Source organism: Aspergillus niger, assembly GCF_000002855.4.
Source record: "Aspergillus niger supercontig An18".
NCBI lineage: Eukaryota > Fungi > Ascomycota > Eurotiomycetes > Eurotiales > Aspergillaceae > Aspergillus > Aspergillus niger.
The window spans coordinates 905,624-923,182 of NT_166533.1; the positions used below are offsets into that span (position 1 = coordinate 905,624).

General features: G+C 54.3%; 6 protein-coding genes across 6 annotated transcripts; 5 read left to right on the plus strand and 1 right to left on the minus strand.

The window, feature by feature from the left end:
- Positions 1-1,511: 1,511 nt before the first annotated feature.
- An18g03960 (uncharacterized protein) lies at positions 1,512-5,075 on the plus strand (the record flags this gene model as incomplete). The annotated part of the gene is made up of 2 exons (XM_001398817.1): positions 1,512-3,716; positions 3,774-5,075. 2 exons carry the CDS (start codon positions 1,512-1,514, stop codon positions 5,073-5,075), a joined length of 3,507 nt encoding a protein of 1,168 aa, XP_001398854.1.
- A 991-nt stretch (positions 5,076-6,066) lies between these two features.
- Positions 6,067-7,381, plus strand: An18g03970 (uncharacterized protein; the record flags this gene model as incomplete). The annotated part of the gene is made up of 2 exons (XM_059745750.1): positions 6,067-7,274; positions 7,321-7,381. 2 exons carry the CDS (start codon positions 6,067-6,069, stop codon positions 7,379-7,381), a joined length of 1,269 nt encoding a protein of 422 aa, XP_059606588.1.
- An 826-nt stretch (positions 7,382-8,207) lies between these two features.
- On the plus strand, positions 8,208-10,617 carry An18g03980 (uncharacterized protein; the record flags this gene model as incomplete). Its single annotated transcript, XM_001398819.3, has 3 exons — positions 8,208-9,072; positions 9,127-10,502; positions 10,561-10,617. The coding sequence occupies 3 exons, from the start codon at positions 8,208-8,210 to the stop codon at positions 10,615-10,617; spliced, it is 2,298 nt and encodes a 765-aa protein (XP_001398856.3).
- A 903-nt stretch (positions 10,618-11,520) lies between these two features.
- Positions 11,521-13,100, plus strand: An18g03990 (uncharacterized protein; the record flags this gene model as incomplete). The annotated part of the gene is made up of 3 exons (XM_059745751.1): positions 11,521-11,988; positions 12,097-12,466; positions 12,568-13,100. 3 exons carry the CDS (start codon positions 11,521-11,523, stop codon positions 13,098-13,100), a joined length of 1,371 nt encoding a protein of 456 aa, XP_059606589.1.
- A 399-nt stretch (positions 13,101-13,499) lies between these two features.
- On the plus strand, positions 13,500-13,889 carry An18g04000 (uncharacterized protein; the record flags this gene model as incomplete). The annotated part of the gene is made up of 2 exons (XM_001398821.3): positions 13,500-13,502; positions 13,578-13,889. The coding sequence occupies 2 exons, from the start codon at positions 13,500-13,502 to the stop codon at positions 13,887-13,889; spliced, it is 315 nt and encodes a 104-aa protein (XP_001398858.1).
- Positions 13,890-14,424: 535 nt separating this feature from the next.
- Positions 14,425-15,791, minus strand: An18g04010 (uncharacterized protein; the record flags this gene model as incomplete). The annotated part of the gene is made up of 3 exons (XM_001398822.1): positions 14,425-15,156; positions 15,207-15,583; positions 15,629-15,791. The coding sequence occupies 3 exons, from the start codon at positions 15,789-15,791 to the stop codon at positions 14,425-14,427; spliced, it is 1,272 nt and encodes a 423-aa protein (XP_001398859.1).
- Between the last annotated feature and the right edge of the window lie 1,768 nt (positions 15,792-17,559).

A 17,559-nucleotide genomic window follows, 5' to 3' on the forward strand; every position in this document is an offset into this window, starting at 1 on the left:
ATTCCTGGGATCTTTTGGTATGTATATTGGGCTTACTCTGAACTATTTCCTGCTTCGATGCAAGTCTCATGACTTGATATAATCGTAGAACACACAGAAGGCTCTACCAGGCCACATGGCGCGCCATATCCCTACCAGGCTTTATAGGAAGCCTCTAGGTATACGTTGTTGGAAGAATGGAAGCTCTTACACCCGCGCATGATCCTAATGTTGTGTTCATTTTGAGAACACTGGATCTATCTGTTCAATATCCCATTTGCAAATACAGCTGCCATTGCTTGTCTAAGATGGGACTCGCTGGTTGCTATCCGACGCTATGAGAGTGGTGACATGAAGATATAAAAGGTTAAGAGGACCATATGCCTGCTTCAACAGCAGAGCACCAGACTGCTACTTGGTAGCCTTGAAATTATCCACAGGTAGTGGCGACTCAAGTTTCCGGGTAGCTTGACGCATCTTGGTAGAACCCCCTATCAAACTGGCTTGATTTGAGACGATGCGGCGGATGGGACAGCCGCGGTACAACTCGAGACGTGCTCGGTCTTGCATCAGCTGTCAAAAATCAAGCTTTGAGCCTTGACATAAACCGTAGTGCTTAAGAGCGTCTTCAGCTCCAATCAAGGTGACGCTGAAGAAAGTGGCTTGTGGTCATCCGACCATGCAAAAGGTAGCCTAGTGAAGTACTAATCGCCAGTGACCCCAGCCATGTATTGGGATTACGGGGAGGGGAAGCTATGTAAAGAAACTGCTATTATGGCATGAGCTGGCTGGCGATCGAGAAAAGACCCCAACAATGGTCCATGCACGACCGAAAACCGAAGACCTGTCGCTCTAAATCAATGGCATATTGACCTCTACATCTGGAGAGGCCATTGGGACGGGGGGAATGAACCAGAAAATCCGCGATCAACATGAGGGGATTGCCTCCGCAGGAAGGGGATGACCGCTTTCAGAGACAGGCCGAGAGGTGGTTGCCCACTTCCCTCCCCAGATGCGGCACCACGTCTCCCGGTCGCAGGCTGCTTTCCCAATCGGCCCCGATTACACCTGGGCTGACTGTCAACCAGCAGGAGAAAAAGGAGCCATCCTTTCAATCCTGTCCACTACCTACAGACTCAATCGACTTTTAGAATATTCTCCTATTTCCTTTCGATGATCAACTGAAATCCCATCTCCTCTTGCGCCGTCACTGCTCCGTCCCCGCCGTTCGCAAAAGTACCTTGACCCTTCCCTCCCACTTCCGTCACTACCCCAGCCCATTTATCGTCTTATATCTACCAGCTTCCTACCGGGGACCCCGACACGACTCAGCTTCCCTGTCAGGCACATGGGATAGAACAGTGTCCAGGGAGCAACTCAGTGCAAGATCAGCCATAATCACCCAAGTGCCTTTTCGCACGAATGGGTCATCTTTGGCCCCATTCATGTCGGAACTTGCACGGTGGTATTAAGGAAACCGAGAGAACGGCACGAGGCAACTGCATGCACTTGATTTGACACGTCAATGAAGAATGAGCTCAGTCTCCAGTCCGGCTGTTGACCATTCTGTCGACCACTCTGCCGATCAACCACATATCTCACAACCCTCCAATACTCCGACCCTCTCGGCTCCGGCTGCGGCCACGGAAAGCACCACTAGTCCCGACAATGCTGCCACACAAAAAGAGAACGTCAGACCGGATGGAGGGCAACCTGCATCTCAGCAGGCGTCAGGTTCGGGCCGGGTTATAGAGTCCACACTGGAGGAATTCGACGATTTTGGATTGCCGATCCGCGTGCGTCCTAAGAGGGAGTCTTCGGAGAGCGAGGAGGTATTTCACGAAGCCGGTGAATCACAAGGGAACGCAAATGATAGTGGTGATGTGAGCAAACGAGAAGGTCAAGCAACTTCTCTGGAGGATTCGAGTCCGGAAGATCCTGTGGAGGAGCCCCAGGGAGCGGCTGAGGAAGTGAACGAGGGTCCGCCATTGCCGTCTGCGACATCTGCATCACAAAATCATGGTCTCTCTCCCGAGGAAGCCCCAGAGACGTCGACGGCTAGCGAAAAGCGTGCTCTTTCCGACCACCCGTCCCATCCTTCGCAAGAGGAGCCTCCACCGCCGTACACGGAGAGTCCTGCTCAGGAGAATCCCGATACTAGTGCCGATCGTTCCTCCATGCAGAAAAAGCGTGCATCTGTGAAGCCTTCCGAATGGTCTCATCAGCGTCTCTATGTGGCCGGGCATTCGGATGACGAAAGCGAGGAAGAAGAGGACGATGGGGGTTGGAAAGAAATGCCCGCCTTGGGGGAATTCGATTACTATGATGACTATGGCCGGCTGGTTGCCCGTGGAGCGAAGCAGGAGGATAACGAAGCTGTGTACAGTGGTCTAGGTGGTGCAGGAAAGGGTTACACTCGCGTGCAGTTTGACGAAGATGCCCAATCAGCAACCAGCTTGGATGAAGATACAAGCTATCTTTTTAAAGATTCCGCCGACACCGCCGCCGGTGTAGAAGAGGAGCTGCGCGACCGCGTGAGCCAAATGCAGGCGACAAAGGACCTTCTTACTGAGAGCCAGAGAATAGCCTATGTTGGGGTGACCAGGCTGACTATTCATCAAATGACATTGGACATGAATAAAATCCCAGCCATCAAGGGCACACGCAAGGCAAGGCAAGCTGGCATCGATGCTATGCGCAAGTGGGGCCAAGCAATGATGGCCAGACTCTATTCTCACATGGAAATCGACACCGCGGAGCAGGTGATGATAGAGCAATTGGCTGAACATGGCGTGCAGCCGGCAGACCTTGTCCGACCGCTCATGAGTAACGCTCGTGTTGCGAATCCTTTGGCGGACGAGCCCGGAACACCAAAGAAGTCCATGTCCTCGCCTGCATCCCCTAGACTCAGGGAGGACTACCGGAGTAGCATATCCACCGAAATGGACAGGTCCTCCCGATCAACGTCCCCTCCACCATATGAAACCCACGAAGGGGAAGACTTGCCAGAGGTCCGAACGCCATCGCAGCTGCCCACTTCCGCGAAGATTGACATTGATCTCCGGTGGACAGTGCTCTGCGATTTATTCCTCGTCCTTATTGCAGACTCGGCCTATGATGCGCGGTCGCGGACATTGCTCGAAAGGGTTGGTGCTTCGATGGAAGTGTCATGGCTGCAAATTGCCCGCTTCGAAAAGCGGGTCATTGATGCCCTTGAGATGCAGGAGGCTGCAGAGAAGGAGACATGGGACGAGTCGGAGCACATGGAGAAGCGGCGGAAGATGGCCCTTAAACGCAAGTATATGGTTATGGGCTTAGCCACTGTCGGTGGTGGCTTGGTGATAGGCCTATCGGCTGGCTTGTTGGCCCCGGTCATCGGCGCTGGTATAGCGGCGGGATTCACCACAGTCGGGATTACGGGGACGAGCGCGTTTCTGGGCGGTGCTGGAGGTACAGCGTTGATTGCCTCCGGTGCCACCTTGACTGGAAGTACCATTGGGCTGAGAGCTTCTCAGAGACGGACGGGCCCTGTTCAGACTTTTGAATACCGCCCCTTACATAATAACAAGAGAGTCAATCTGATTATTACCGTCGCTGGTTGGATGACAGGAAAGGTGGATGATGTCCGATTGCCTTTCAGTACGGTCGATCCTATCATGGGTGATTTGTACTCAGTTCTGTGGGAGCCTGAGATGCTCCGAAGTATGGGTGACACTATTAACATTCTCGCTACGGAGGTAGGCAGCGATATTATACTCCGATACGCTCACGCGGACACTAACACGCTTGAATAGGCCTTGACTCAGGGATTGCAGCAGGTCCTTGGCCAGACAGTTCTAGTTGCCCTGATGGCCTCACTGCAACTTCCCCTTGTCCTGACAAAGCTGTCATATTTGATCGACAATCCTTGGAACGTATCGCTTACACGTGCGAATGCGGCCGGACTGATTCTAGCTGACTCGTTGCGAGACCACAATCTGGGAAAGAGACCAGTGACTCTTCTCGGATACTCACTCGGCTCGCGAGTCATCTTCTCTTGCTTGAAAGAGCTTGCAGACAAGGGTGCCCATGGGCTGGTTCAGAACGTGTATCTTTTCGGGTCTCCGATTGTGGCCAACCGAGATGAGTACCTCAAAGCCCGTAGCGTGGTATCTGGACGGTTTGTCAATGGATTCGCCTCCAACGACTGGATTTTAGGGTATCTGTTCCGCGCCACGAGTGGTGGTATCATGCGGGTGGCTGGTCTTGCGCCAGTGGAGGGGGTTCCCGGGTTGGAGAACTTCGATGTCACCAAAATTGTGAATGGCCACATGGACTACCGTGCAGCTATTCCTCGGCTGTTGAAGGAAGTCGGCTGGGAAGTGCTGAGCGAGGAGTTCGCCGAAATTGAGGATCCTGATCCTGAGAACCACGCCGAGCGGCAAAGGGAGCTGATCCGCGAGATTGACGAGGCGCGACGAGAGGCTGAGCTCAAGCCGGAGAAGAAGCGTTTTGGTTTGTTCAAACGCGGAAAGTTGGCGCAGAAGAAAGGCTGGGAAACGTACGACGTGGAACGCAACAATGCCATGCGCCGAGGCTCCAGCGACACCAACGCCTCCGGAACGGTGCTCTTCGATATCGATGCTATCCGGGCCGAGTTAGCCTCGGAGAGCATCGAAGTCAAGCAGCTTGAATCCACACTTCCCCCGATGAAATTAGACTTGAGTTCACCAGCGAGCCCGGCTCCATCTGCCCCTGCTTCAACCGGCAAAGAGCTGAAGAGCCCTGAAACCCCAGCGCCTCCGCCTCGTGCGTCTTCTGCGACGCCCTACGAATACAGTCCTACTACTGAAGCATATGCGGCTGTGCATCGAGAGGAAGCAGTAGAAATGACCTTCGATACGTCCTTCCACGAGACCCCGCCTCGTTCTCAGTCGTCCTTTGAGCCCGCCGCCTCTCACGATGTACACCCCACAAGGCCTGAGCTTCGGTCTTCCCTCACGATGCCGGCCCTCGGGGCCAGCACTTTAGGCGCTATGGCTCTGGAGCCAAATGCCTGGGCCGAGCATGACCTTGGCCACGGCGAAGAAGAGGAAATTCAGATGACGTTTGAGTGACGACGAACGAGATCACACGATGGGGAACGAGCTTTTGTTTGTGTATACGTTGTTTGTTGATAGACCGAACCGGGTCTGTGCCGGTGGCTACTTTTCTTAATATGGGTTGCTTTAATTTCTTTTTCGTTGTCATTCTACTTGCTTGTGTGTGTCCGTGGCATGACGCCGCGGGAAGACGATTGCAGTTATGATAGATACAGTGCCTGGCATGCGATTGCCAGGTTAGAGCCTCATTCTTCGTTGCATACATTTTTCTGAGACATGATACAGCCAGTCTAATTTTCATGCATGCTTGATTCACCTTGCGGTGTGGCTGTTTGGATAGCGGGTGTTTTGGATGTGCTGGTCGGCATCCACATTAGTATAGCAAGAAGCAGTCTATTATCACTACCGACAGTATCGGTTATACCAAGTAACTTTGCTACTACCTGAATGCAGCAAGGAATTCTCCATCCATTGATTGACTGGCGATACGTCCAGTCGGCATAGGACCCAAGCCCGACGGGATCACAATTATAGCAGCGGGTGCGGAGAATAGCGTGTCACCACACGCGTCCCTCCTCATCCGAATCCCCAGCCAGTTTAATTCATGACTTTCCTCCTCCTCTTCTCTTTCCTCCACACAGAGCGACACCCAGCCCAGACCCCGCAAGCACAGATATTTCCGGGGTATCCTTACTATTTACATTCAAGGGGGCGGCCCATGCACATGCTCACACTCGTTCCGTGGTTCATTCCATCACTCAAACGGGGGTCGACCTGCTCTCGTGCTGCTTCATTCAATCAGTTCGGTCACAGCTGCGACGTGACTATTTATCATTGAAACAAATACTTACCCCGAACGCTTCGATCTTCCTTCCTTTCTATCTATATCATTTTGATCAACAATCCTTCTTCTGTGCCATATCGATATCGACGATTCTCCACAAAGCTAAAGCCAACCCATCCTGACGACCGACCTGATCTCCACCACAGCTACAATACATACACCATGGTCCTGCAAACCCGGCCAAAACCCAACTCCAGCTACGCCTCCAACCGACTCACTCGACAATCCGGCCCTAGTCAATCCCTTCTCTCTACTTTCCGAAACAATAACGCAAAAGATGAGCGACCGAAGCCCGTGAAACCGGAGCCCGCAACGGACGACGAGCCCATTAGCTCCAGTGAAGAAGACGATGCCGTGAACGAGGACGACTCCGAGCCCGAAACCCGCACACGGGTCTCGGGCCCCAGCTTGGATGAGAAGCTCGCCAAGAGCAGATCGGAGACGACGCCGCGCGCCCCGCGACAACAAAGAGGAAGCAACACAAAGAACAGTACCCCGACAACGGGCCGCAAACGGACCTCGCGTGAGATGGTGGACGATGACGCGGATGAAGATAAGGATGAGGGGTTTTTCGCCTCGTTTCGTGAATTGGACAATGGGAATAAGCGACGCAAGACTCGGGGGTATCAGTCGAGGAAGTCGTTTGTGAACTCGTCGCAGTCACCGGCGGGGAGTGTTAGAACCCCGAGGGCTTCGAAGGATGAAAGCAAGAGTATGAGTAATGGTTCGAAGAAGAAGGGGAAGGAGTTCAAGGTTCCCAGGGATATTGAGGACGAGGCAAGCCCGGCGCGTGCGTCAAGCCCCAAGCCTGAATTCAAGCAGCCTCCTCCGATGCCTGAACCTAATGACATGATCTCGAGCTCTTCGCATGCTACTTCGTCTGCCTTGGATGCAGCGGTCTTTGATGATGACGATTCCTCGGTCGGCACGCCCCTTAGTACGGCGTCGTCTAGCTTCATGGACGAACTCTCGCGGTACGGAGAAGCGGCGCTGTTAGATGAACCGGCCGTGTGTCCGTGGTGCAAAGCGCCCGTGGACCCGGGGGATCTGCTGCGATTCCGGGCGCAACCGAAACAGCGCATGCGCGAGCAGCGACAATTTTGTGACTCTCATAAGCAGTCTTCTGCGGAGCAGGAGTGGAGGGAGAAGGGGTATCCGGAAATTGACTGGGATACGTTCGATGAACGAATCACTCGGCATTTCGCGGACCTGGAGACGATCATGGTGCCGGAGAGTGCCTCGTTCTACCGGAATAGCCTGGATACGGCGTTGAAGACCGGACAGGCTAAGAACTTCCGTCTGTCGCTGGACGGAGACGGATTGGAAAAGATCTCGTGTGGATATTACGGGACTCGAGGGGCTGGGAAAATGTACGCCCCACCCTTCCATCTACTTGATATGGCTCTATACGGGTAGGCTAATTGAAACAGGCTACAAGCGATCACAGCGCGATATGGGCGGAAGCTCCGTCGGTTAGCGGCCGATGATCAGATTGTGAAGATGGCCGGGCCCGTCGGATATGCGCAGGCGGTGCTGGTGCCAGAGTTGGCGGTGCGACTGGTCAAAGAGGACATGGGAGTGAATGAGGAGACGGCACGGCAAATTCTCCGTGAGACAATTGATCTCGGGGAGAAGGTGAACTTCGCCTTGAATGACGAGGTGCCAGTGCCGGAGGAGTCTGACGCAGAAGTGCAGTGAGATGCAGGTAGGAGTAGTGGTGGTGATGTGTTTTGGAAGGGATTATTATTCTTATACTGGTCGGACTCTGTTCATTGGACTGTCCAGTGACCAATGCTATGTTGTATATAAGGCGATGAGTGATACCTCTCTGTTAGCTAGTCTGTTGTGTTGTGTTGTAATTTAGCCGGGAGAATTGTCTCATATGGCGCTTGCTGGAGACGAATTGACACCATTACGACTCCACAGTTGGTGATGCTTCAAGTCCGGCCGAGGTGGAGCCGGCGATAAGATAGCGGAGACTGCTGATTAGCTGATAGCCTTGGTTACGTCGTGCGGAGCTGCCCGAAACCCTTCCTTCCATTGCAAGTAAGTAGCTGGTCTAGTCACTACTAAGTACTACTGCTTACTGCAGTAAGTTACTCCTCACCTCCATCTCTCTCTCTCTCTCTCTCTCTGACTCTCTGACTCTTACTCTTACTCTTGCTCTTCCTTCATCCACACTTCCATCTCCCCTCTTTCATGAGATGGATAGTATTCCATTCTATCTCTTATCCCTCTAATCCCTTATCCCAATCATGCCCCCCGAAATGCGGGAAAAGGCCCATGCCTATCACTACTCCACAATGCCCAGCGAATCCACGCCTCTCCTCACCACGGTCGGCATCCGTCCCCATCGTCGTCGCTACCCACACCACACTCTCCGCCGTTTCTGCACCATCATTCTCACCTCCATTCTTACCCTCTCCCTCTGTCTCTTCTTGACCCCCACCGCCCTCCTTCCCCGCGCCCACGGCTCCATCTGGAGCTACCTCCCCTGGGCAAACCCCTTCCCCCACTCCTCCTGGCCTGAAGGCCACGGCCTGAGCTACGCTGAACTCCAAGCCATCTTGAAAGAAACCCCCAGCGCCGAAAAGGCTCGCGAATGGAGCACTTACTACACCGCTGGTCCGCACCTGGCCGGGAAGAACCTCAGCCAGGCAGTCTGGACCAAGGAACGCTGGGCGGAGTTCGGAGTCCCGGAGACCGATATCGTAGCATATGATATCTTTCTCAATTACCCTGTCGATCATCGGTTGGCATTGCTGAAGAAAGACGAGGTCGTGTTTGAGGCAACCTTGGAAGAGGACGTGCTCGAGGAGGACCATACCAGCGGATTGCCGAACCGCGTCCCTGTGTTTCACGGCTACTCGGCCAGTGGAAATGTCACGGCGCCATATGTGTTTGTGAACTATGGCACTGTGGACGATTTCCAGGACCTCGTGGACCGGAATGTCAGTCTCGGAGGTAAAATTGCTATTGCCAAGTATGGACGCATCTTCCGCGGATTGAAGGTCAAGAGAGCGCAGGAATTGGGCATGTCTGGAGTGATTCTGTATGATGATCCCGAGTCGGATGGGGAGATTATCGAGGAAAATGGCTATGCTCCGTATCCGGAGGGGCCGGCCAGGAACCCGAGTGCTGTTCAGAGGGGAAGTACCCAGTTTTTGAGTAAGTTATCCTATCTTCCGCCTGCTTGTTGGATGGAGAAGCTAAACTGAGTAGGTATCGCACCGGGTGACCCAACTACCCCCGGATACCCATCCAAGCCGGGCTGTGATCGCCAGGACCCGTATGAGTCCATCCCCTTGATTCCTTCTCTGCCCATCTCATACCAGGAGGTGGTGCCGTTGCTAAAGGCCCTGAATGGCCACGGTCCCAAGGCGTCTGACTTCAACGAATACTGGCAAGGCGGTAAGCTGGGCAGCAAGGGCGTCGAGTACTACATTGGCCCGACCCCGGATGATGTTCAAATCAATCTGTACAATGAACAGGAGTACGTGACGACTCCTCTGTGGAACGTCATTGGCATTATCAAGGGTGCCATCCCGGACGAGGTCGTGATCATGGGCAACCACCGCGATGCCTGGATTGCCGGTGGCGCTGGAGATCCGAACAGCGGATCTGCCGCTCTCAACGAAGTTGTGCGCAGCTTCGGCGAAGCGCTTAAGGCCGGATGGAAGCCGCTCCGAACCATTGTCTTTGCCAGCTGGGACGGTGAAGAGTACGGATTGCTGGGTTCTACCGAGTGGGTGGAAGAGCATCTGCCCTGGTTGTCCAAGGCCAACATTGCCTATCTCAACGTGGACGTAGCGGCGTCGGGAACGAGCTTGCGCCCGAGGGCCAGCCCGCTGCTGAACAAGCTGATCTACGAGGTCACTGGTCTAGTGAAGTCGCCCAACCAGACTGTGCCTGGACAGACAGTCCGGGACCTCTGGGACGGCGACATTGCCACCATGGGCAGTGGCAGTGACTTTACGGCCTTCCAGGACTTTGCGGGTGTGGCAAGCTACGACCTCGGATTCAGCCGCGGTCCGAAGGACCCGGTTTACCACTACCACTCGAACTACGACAGCTTCGACTGGATGGACCGGTTCGGCGACCCGGGCTGGAAGTACCATGAAGCAACCACCAAGATCTGGGCTCTGGCAGCGGCCAAGCTGGTGGAGACGCCGGTGGTGGCCTTCAATGCTACGGACTACGCGCTGGGCCTGGAGAAGTATCTTGACAAGATCAAGCCGGCGGCGAAGCAACTCCCCGAGGGGACATCGTTCGACTTTGGTCCGCTCGACGCGGCGATCGCGGAGTTTCAAGCGGTGTCCGCGAAATTTGACGCTTACGCGGCGGATCTGAGCGCGCAGCTGGGCGACGATGTGCCGTGGTACCACTGGTGGAAGAAGGTGCGGCTCTACTTCCAGATCCGCATCGTCAACGACAAGTACAAGGGCATTGAACGACAGTTCCTGTACCAGCCGGGCCTGGACGGGCGCAGCTGGTTTAAGCACGTAGTGTTTGCACCGGGCATCTGGACGGGATACTCAGGCGCGACGTATCCCGGATTGGTGGAGAGCTTGGAAGCGGGTGATTTGCTGAATTCTCAGGTGAGTAACCCAGTACCTACCTCGCTGATTTAATTTTCAGCGGCTAATGGGGTTCTAGAAATGGCGCGCGATCATCATCGAGCGCATTGAGGCTGCGACGAAGCTACTGCAGTGAGTCAGATGGACGTGGTTGGAAATGAATGCCGATTGGCGGGATGGCAGGTGACTGCCGTTAAGCAAGGGAAGTTCAAGGGAGGAGAGTCTGGATGTATGTATGTCTTATTGGTGTATGTGCAGAGTCTTTCTTTTCAGTTGGAGAGTATAGGATAGGATAGGATAGGATAGGATAGGATAGGATAGGATAGGATAGGATAGGATAGGATAGGATAGGATAGGATAGGATAGGATAGGATAGGATAGGATAGGATAGGATAGGATAGGACGACGGGGAGATTACGATTATAACGGAGTAGTGATAAGTAGATAGCAGGGTAGAACCGAGCCATGTTTATCGCTTACCGATTATCTTCAAGTGATTAATTGCTTACTTTCCCCGCCGGCGATCGACCCACCGCGAGGCTATTTGCCATTTTAGGGCCTGCTTAGCGTGTCTTGAGACTGTCTTTCTACTGCCGAGTGCCGATTAGTTGGTCGGCCCCGGTCACACGCGCTGCTTGGTTTGAGTCTTACTCCTCTTGTTTTCTTTCTCTCTCTCTTTTTCTTCTTCTTCTTTTCCTTCTTTCATTCCTCTCTTCAAAAAATATTTTGGTAGTGGTCTGCTCACCATGTTGGAGAAACCCGCCCGGCTGCCTGTTCGGCAGCTGGTCATTCTCTGTATGTCCTAGATGTTATTATCCCAAGCTGATAGCTGTATACTGACCGATATACCACATAGCAATATGTCGCTTCGCAGAGCCGGGTACGTTCACTCAACATACCCTCCTCCTGAGTAAATTCTAATGCGATATAAAATAAAAAAACAGTCGTCTTGACCTCCGTCCTTCCCTACCTGGTACATCCCATCCCCATTAAAATACCGCAGAACTAGAAGAAAACTGACAGAAAGATATAGCCCGAAATGATCGACCACGTCGGCGTCCCCAAATCCGAAATCGCCAAATGGGTCGGCATCACCACCGCCGTGACCTCTCTCTCGCAGGCCCTCATGGCCGTCACTTGGGGCACTCTCTCCGACACTCTCGGCCGCAAACCCATCATCCTAGTCGGGCTCACCTGCACCATGGTCTTCTCGCTTCTATTCGGCTTCTCCTCGTCCCTCTCCATGCTAGTCATCTCCCGCGCCCTGCTCGGGCTCATGAACGGCAACGTGGGCATCATCCGCACCATGGTTGCGGAAATGGTGCCCCAGAAGGAACTTCAGCCCCGCGCGTTTAGTATCATGCCGCTGGTGTGGACGATCGGGAGTATTTTTGGTCCGGCGTTTGGGGGCGCGTTGGCGAGGCCCGCGGAGAAGCATCCGGGGTTGTTTGGGGGGTCAGAGTTCCTCAGGAAGTGGCCGTTTGCGTTACCGAATATTGCTTCCGCGGTGTTTTTTGTTGTTGGGATTGCGACGGGGTGGTTGTTTTTGCATGTATATCTATCCTCCCCTTTTATCTGGAAATGAGAGGGATGTGCTAATGTGGGTATGGTATAGGAAACGCTCGCTGCGAAGAAACATCATCGCGACTATGGATTGGTTGTCGGCGAGGCATTGACTAGCTCGTGTACTTCTTCTCGGAAGAAGAAGTCAGAGTCTCACGCATCAGATGCAGAACGACAATCCCTTCTACCACCAAACACTACCCGTTCAGCGACAGCAACAGCAGCAAAGAAATCCAAACCAACCTGGAGCGAGATCTTCACTCCCCAATCCCGACTCGTTCTCCTCGCTTACGCCCTCATGTCCATGCACGCTATGGCCTTCGATTCCGTCCTCCCTGTCTTCCTGCATAGCCCGGAACAGCAATACGAGGGTAACCCGGATGTGAAACTCCCCTTCAAATTCACTGGTGGATTCGGCGTCGGTATGATCCCTTACTCCGTCCCATCCCCTTTCCCTTTCACCCTCCATACTAAACGCAAGAAATAGACTCCCAAACTATCGGCATCTACTACACCCTCGAAGGCATCCTCGGCATGTTCATCCAATTCCTCATCTTCCCCTGGGCGGCCCAAACCTTCGGCGTACTCAACTGCCTAAAAGCCGTGGCCAGCGTGTTCCCGGTCATCTACCTGCTCACGCCATTCACAGTGCTTCTTCCCGTCCCGTGGCTGCGCACCGTGGCGATTTTCTGCCTCATGTTGGGGAAATTGTCCGCCTCGATCTTCGGCTTTCCATGCACCACCATCCTGTTGACGAATTCAGCAAGTAGCTTGAGCGTCTTGGGGACGTTGAATGGGGTCGGCACGAGTGTGAGTGCCGTGGGGAGGGCAGTGGGACCGGCGATTATTGGGGGGGCGTACTCGTGGGGAGTGAAGAGGGGGTGGGGGATTGTGCCGTGGTGGGTGCTGGGGGTGTTTGGGATGTTGAGTGCGGTGCCGGTGGGGTGGATGGGGGAAGAGAATCGGTTGCAGGATGCACAGGAGGTGAATGATGAAGAGGGAGGAGAGGAAGAAGGGGAGGGGGAGAGAGGGTATGGGAGTGTTGGGGGGAGGTAAAAAGAAATATAATGAAATGAAGAGAAGAGGGGTGGTGGTGGCGGCGGTGGTGTAAAAGTTATTATTGGATTTTGGGATATGATGGCATGCATGCATATATGTGTTATGATAGAATGAACATGATCATTATATAGTATGAATTGACGGTTGTTGTTAACAATATTGTTGTATACATTAGAGACTACTATATAAGGAAGTAAGATATAGATTCAGTTGGTAGTGTACACACCCACCAACCAATCAGCATCCACAAATTACAACTAGCCTAGATCATGCCATCATCCCAGTTTCCCCATCATACATACATAGCTACCTAGCTAGTTAGCTTACCTTCACTCCCTCACTCCACTCCACCTCACTCACTCACATCCTTCTATCTACACAACAACCACAACCACAATGGTACATCCCTCCCTCTTCCCCAACTACATCCCACAACCCCACTCCCAAACTAACTCTAAGAAACATCATACATAGTCCACAACCACCAAAACAGCCCTCCTCCTCACCCTCCTCACCTCCATCGGCGGCATAACCGGCTACCTGCGCGCGCGCTCCCTCCCCTCCCTGATCGCCGGCCTCTCCGTCTCCTTCCTCTACCTCCTCTCGTACCTCCGTCTGCGCGCGAACCAGCCCTACGGTGCAGAGATCGGTCTCTTGGCTTCCCTTGTCCTGGGCGGTGCGTCGATCCCCAGAGCCATTAAGACGGGGAAGGGCGTGCCCATGGGTCTGGGGGTTTTGGCGGTTGTCGGGGCGGTGGTTTTTGGGAATGCGGTTGTTAATCATTAGATGATATATATGGATGGTGGTGATGATATATGGAGGAGGTTGGGGGAGGTGGAGGTGGGATACTACTTAGGTGGGAAGAGGGGGGGAGGATAGGTGATTGATTGGTTTGATTTGATTGATTTACTGGTGGTGAGGAAGGGGGCAGTTGGTGTATGATATACGTTTACTATTTTCATGGATGAGATGAATGAAGAATGAATGGTGTTCATATACGGTGTATACAGATAGCTAGCTATAAGCTGTATGATTATGGTGTAGTCTGTATGTAGCCTACCTGCTCGATGTGAACTTACAGTTTCTTTTCTTTTCTTTTTTCTTGGAAATCATGGTCCTGTCCGTCCGTCTGTCTGTCTGTCCACCACTTCTGCTACGGTTCGTCTCGCTGTCGATCGCTTGCCCGCCCTACACTGTAAGAGACATTTCCAATCGTGCAAGAAACTGAAACTTAGCTGCTTGATCCGATCCCCTGTCTCTGTCGCTGTCTTCCCAAGTATGCGCATGCTCGTAAAGCCGATATACCGTCTGGCTGACGGGCTCACCGATCCGCTGCATCCTCCACCGTATCCATCTCTCGCGTCGTCCCCGTCACCACTGATGCCGGCACTTCCTCCAGCACCGTCTCCCCCTTCTGCTCGGGAACAAATGCGTACCTTGCCAGCTGTGCCATCTTCTCCTCCGGACTCGTCTCGTTGTCCGAATATACTAGTCGCACGGCCTTCGACTTGTCCTTCTTTGGCTTCTCCTCGCCCTTCTTGTCGGCTGTCGTCTCCGCTTGCTTCGCGGCTCCCGAGATGAGGTCATCCACCGATGTTGAGATCGTGTCCGTCGGCGCTTGCGTCGTTTCACCGCCATTCAAAGCTGGCGCCTGGCCCATGTGCATCTGTTGCATCTGATACGCGTTGACCGGCGGCGCTGCCACGGCCGGTCGCTGCGGCAGACCAGGAGGCATAGGAAGGCTGCCCGACCGTGGCGGGAATGCTCCAGTCGTCTGTGGAGGAGTATGGGTTGGAGGAGGTTGTGCCGGGAAAGCCGGTGGAGTGGTGCCATACGACGCTCCAGGCGTGCCCTGGAAGGGCTGCGGTGAGTATCCCGCCGGAGGGTACTGTGCATTGGGAGGGAATTGTGGCTGTCCGGGGGAGAAGTTCGGATAGACAGGGCTGGCGGTTTGAGGATAAGGAGAGGCAGTGCCGTATGGTTGAGGGAAAGAGAATTGTGAGGAGGTAGTGGTTGCTGCGGCGGGCGCGGCAGCAGCAGGAGCAGGCTGACCCTGCATCATTGTTAGTCGCGTTACCTACAATATGAGAGATTAACACTCACGAATCCGCCCATGTTCGGCGTCTGTCCTGCACCCACTGGGGTAGCTTCACCACTGCTACCTCCAGTACGTGCTTCCGCCTTCTTAGCCTTGTGCTCCGCCAGTCGCTTCTTCAGATCCGACACGCTCTCCAGCTTAGGCTTCTTTGCTGGCTGTCCGCCGACGCCGGTTCCCGGAGGCGGATTGCCCGTCACGGCCTGCCGTTCGGCCTCTGCCTGTTGGAACTGGGTGGCTACGCGCTGGTTGTGCGACTGGATGATGTCTTCCGGGACGCCCTCCATGCCGAAGATCTCGACGTCGAGGCTGGATCGGTTGGGAAGAGCATTGTCGACCGCCGAAAGCTGCTCCTTGTGGACTTGGCTCATGTGCACCGACAATCCTGTGCTGTTAGTAGGTATCACCCACAGCGCATTGGATTACCTACCTCCTGCTGTGTTCAGCCGGCGCCCGCAGCGCTCGCACTTGAAGTGCTTGGCCTTTTGGTGAGATATGAGAATCTTCAAATCATCAAAGTCGCGCTCACAGTAGTAGCACCATGGACGAGCCAGAAGCTCATCTAGCGTCGGACCGCGTCTCTTTTTACCCATAATGATTGAGTCTGTCTTGGTGTGAAGTGAAAGAAAGGTGATGGGATGATGAAGCAGCTCACTTGGTCGCCAACCAGCGCGGAGTTGAAGTGTTGCGTCACGTGTAGCTCATCATGTGACCTGGCGTCATCCCCCACATGAAGTATACAAATATCTACTATGTTATATATCGACTAGATAAGTAAACAGCTGAAATAAGAGTGTGGCAATTATTGTATAATACAGCCTTTTATGTGCCCAATGTACATCCTACCTGGTTGGCAATATTCACAACCAACCACGGATCGCAAAAGCCCCGACGCCTGTCGCTGAAAGCACGCTCACTAATCACAGGATAACAAAAGCACAATAATACATACAACGAGCGAAAAGTAGGTATACAAGCCAGCGTAGGTCACGCAGGTCGCGGATGCGGTGGTGGCAGCCCAGGCGCAGGCGCCCCATAAGGACTGTAATACTCCGGATAAGGTGTGCGATACGGCTGCAGCGGCGCTTGCTGCAAAAGACCATGAGGCCCTGGAAACGGTGCCACCGCTCGAGGATCGATAGGAGCATATGGCGTAAGTGACGGTCGCGGGGCAGCAATCGGCGCGAGCTGATGATGCGCAGGAGGACCAGGGGCCAGGGGTGTTGATGCAGGCATCGGTGCGGGCGCGATCCCTGCGTTGGGTCGCGCAGGCTCCCCATACACCCCGCTCTCCGGCTTCTTCTTGATCTTTCCCGGCTTTGGGGGCTCGGATGCCTTCCGGGCAGCCTCCGCTGCGCGGTCGGCCTCGATCTGAGCCTTGGATCGTTTGGGATTGCGCACCCGACCCTCGCGGTTGAAACGCGCCCAGTGGTTAAGCATGGCCTCTGTTCGCTTCGGGTTCTTCGAGTTGGCAATCTTCTGTCGCCGAGCCTGTTCAGCGGGATCCATCCCATCCTCCAGCGTGCTGCTGGGCTGTATGCTTGCGGGAGGCGTAGGCGTCGTACCACTCGGTGCCGGTTCGATCGGCGGCAACTGGGCAGTGGCAGGCCGTGCCTGAAGGGAGCTGGCGACATGTTCGCCCCGTCCAGATGATGGTCGTGGTGCTGAGGTCGCAGCAGCCACCGGCTGATATACCTCCGTCGAAGCAATGACTCCGCCTCCACGAGCTGCACCTCTACCGCGGCCGCGGCCACTTCCACGTCCCCGAACCGCACCTCGAGGGGGTGTCGCGGATGCCTGGGCTTCGTCGACCTCGGTGCCAGGGCGACGGCCACGCGTGCGCCGCTTGGGGCCGTACTCTTCCGTGTCGGTCTGAGCTGGTGTCTCAATAGTGGGCTCTTCGGAGCCAGACGCTGCCAACTCTCGGTTAGCCGCCTCCAACTCTGCGGCCTTGCGCTTGCGCGTTGCCTTGCCAACAAATTCTTCGCGGGGCGGGTTTTGGAACTTCGGCACGTGTTCGACTCCAAACTTGACGATGGTGCGCCAGCCATCCGGGTTAGGATTATTGGGTCCAATCTTGTTCATCATCTTTCGGGATTGAGCGGGCGTTGGCTTGAACCCGCCCTGCGTGAATGGGTTCTGGTTGCCCACTTTATCCTCCTTGGCCTCGTACTTGTAGCCGTAGAGCATGGCTTCCTTCTTATCCTCAAATACTTGAGGCCTTTGCAACTTCCTCGGGTCGCTGGTTGGCTTGGCGTTATGGCGAGTCGCCAGCTTGTGCAGCTTCTCTATCGCTATATACTCATCCTGCCACGCTTTCAAGGCGTATGCCACGTTTTCCGTGATAGCATACAGCTCTTC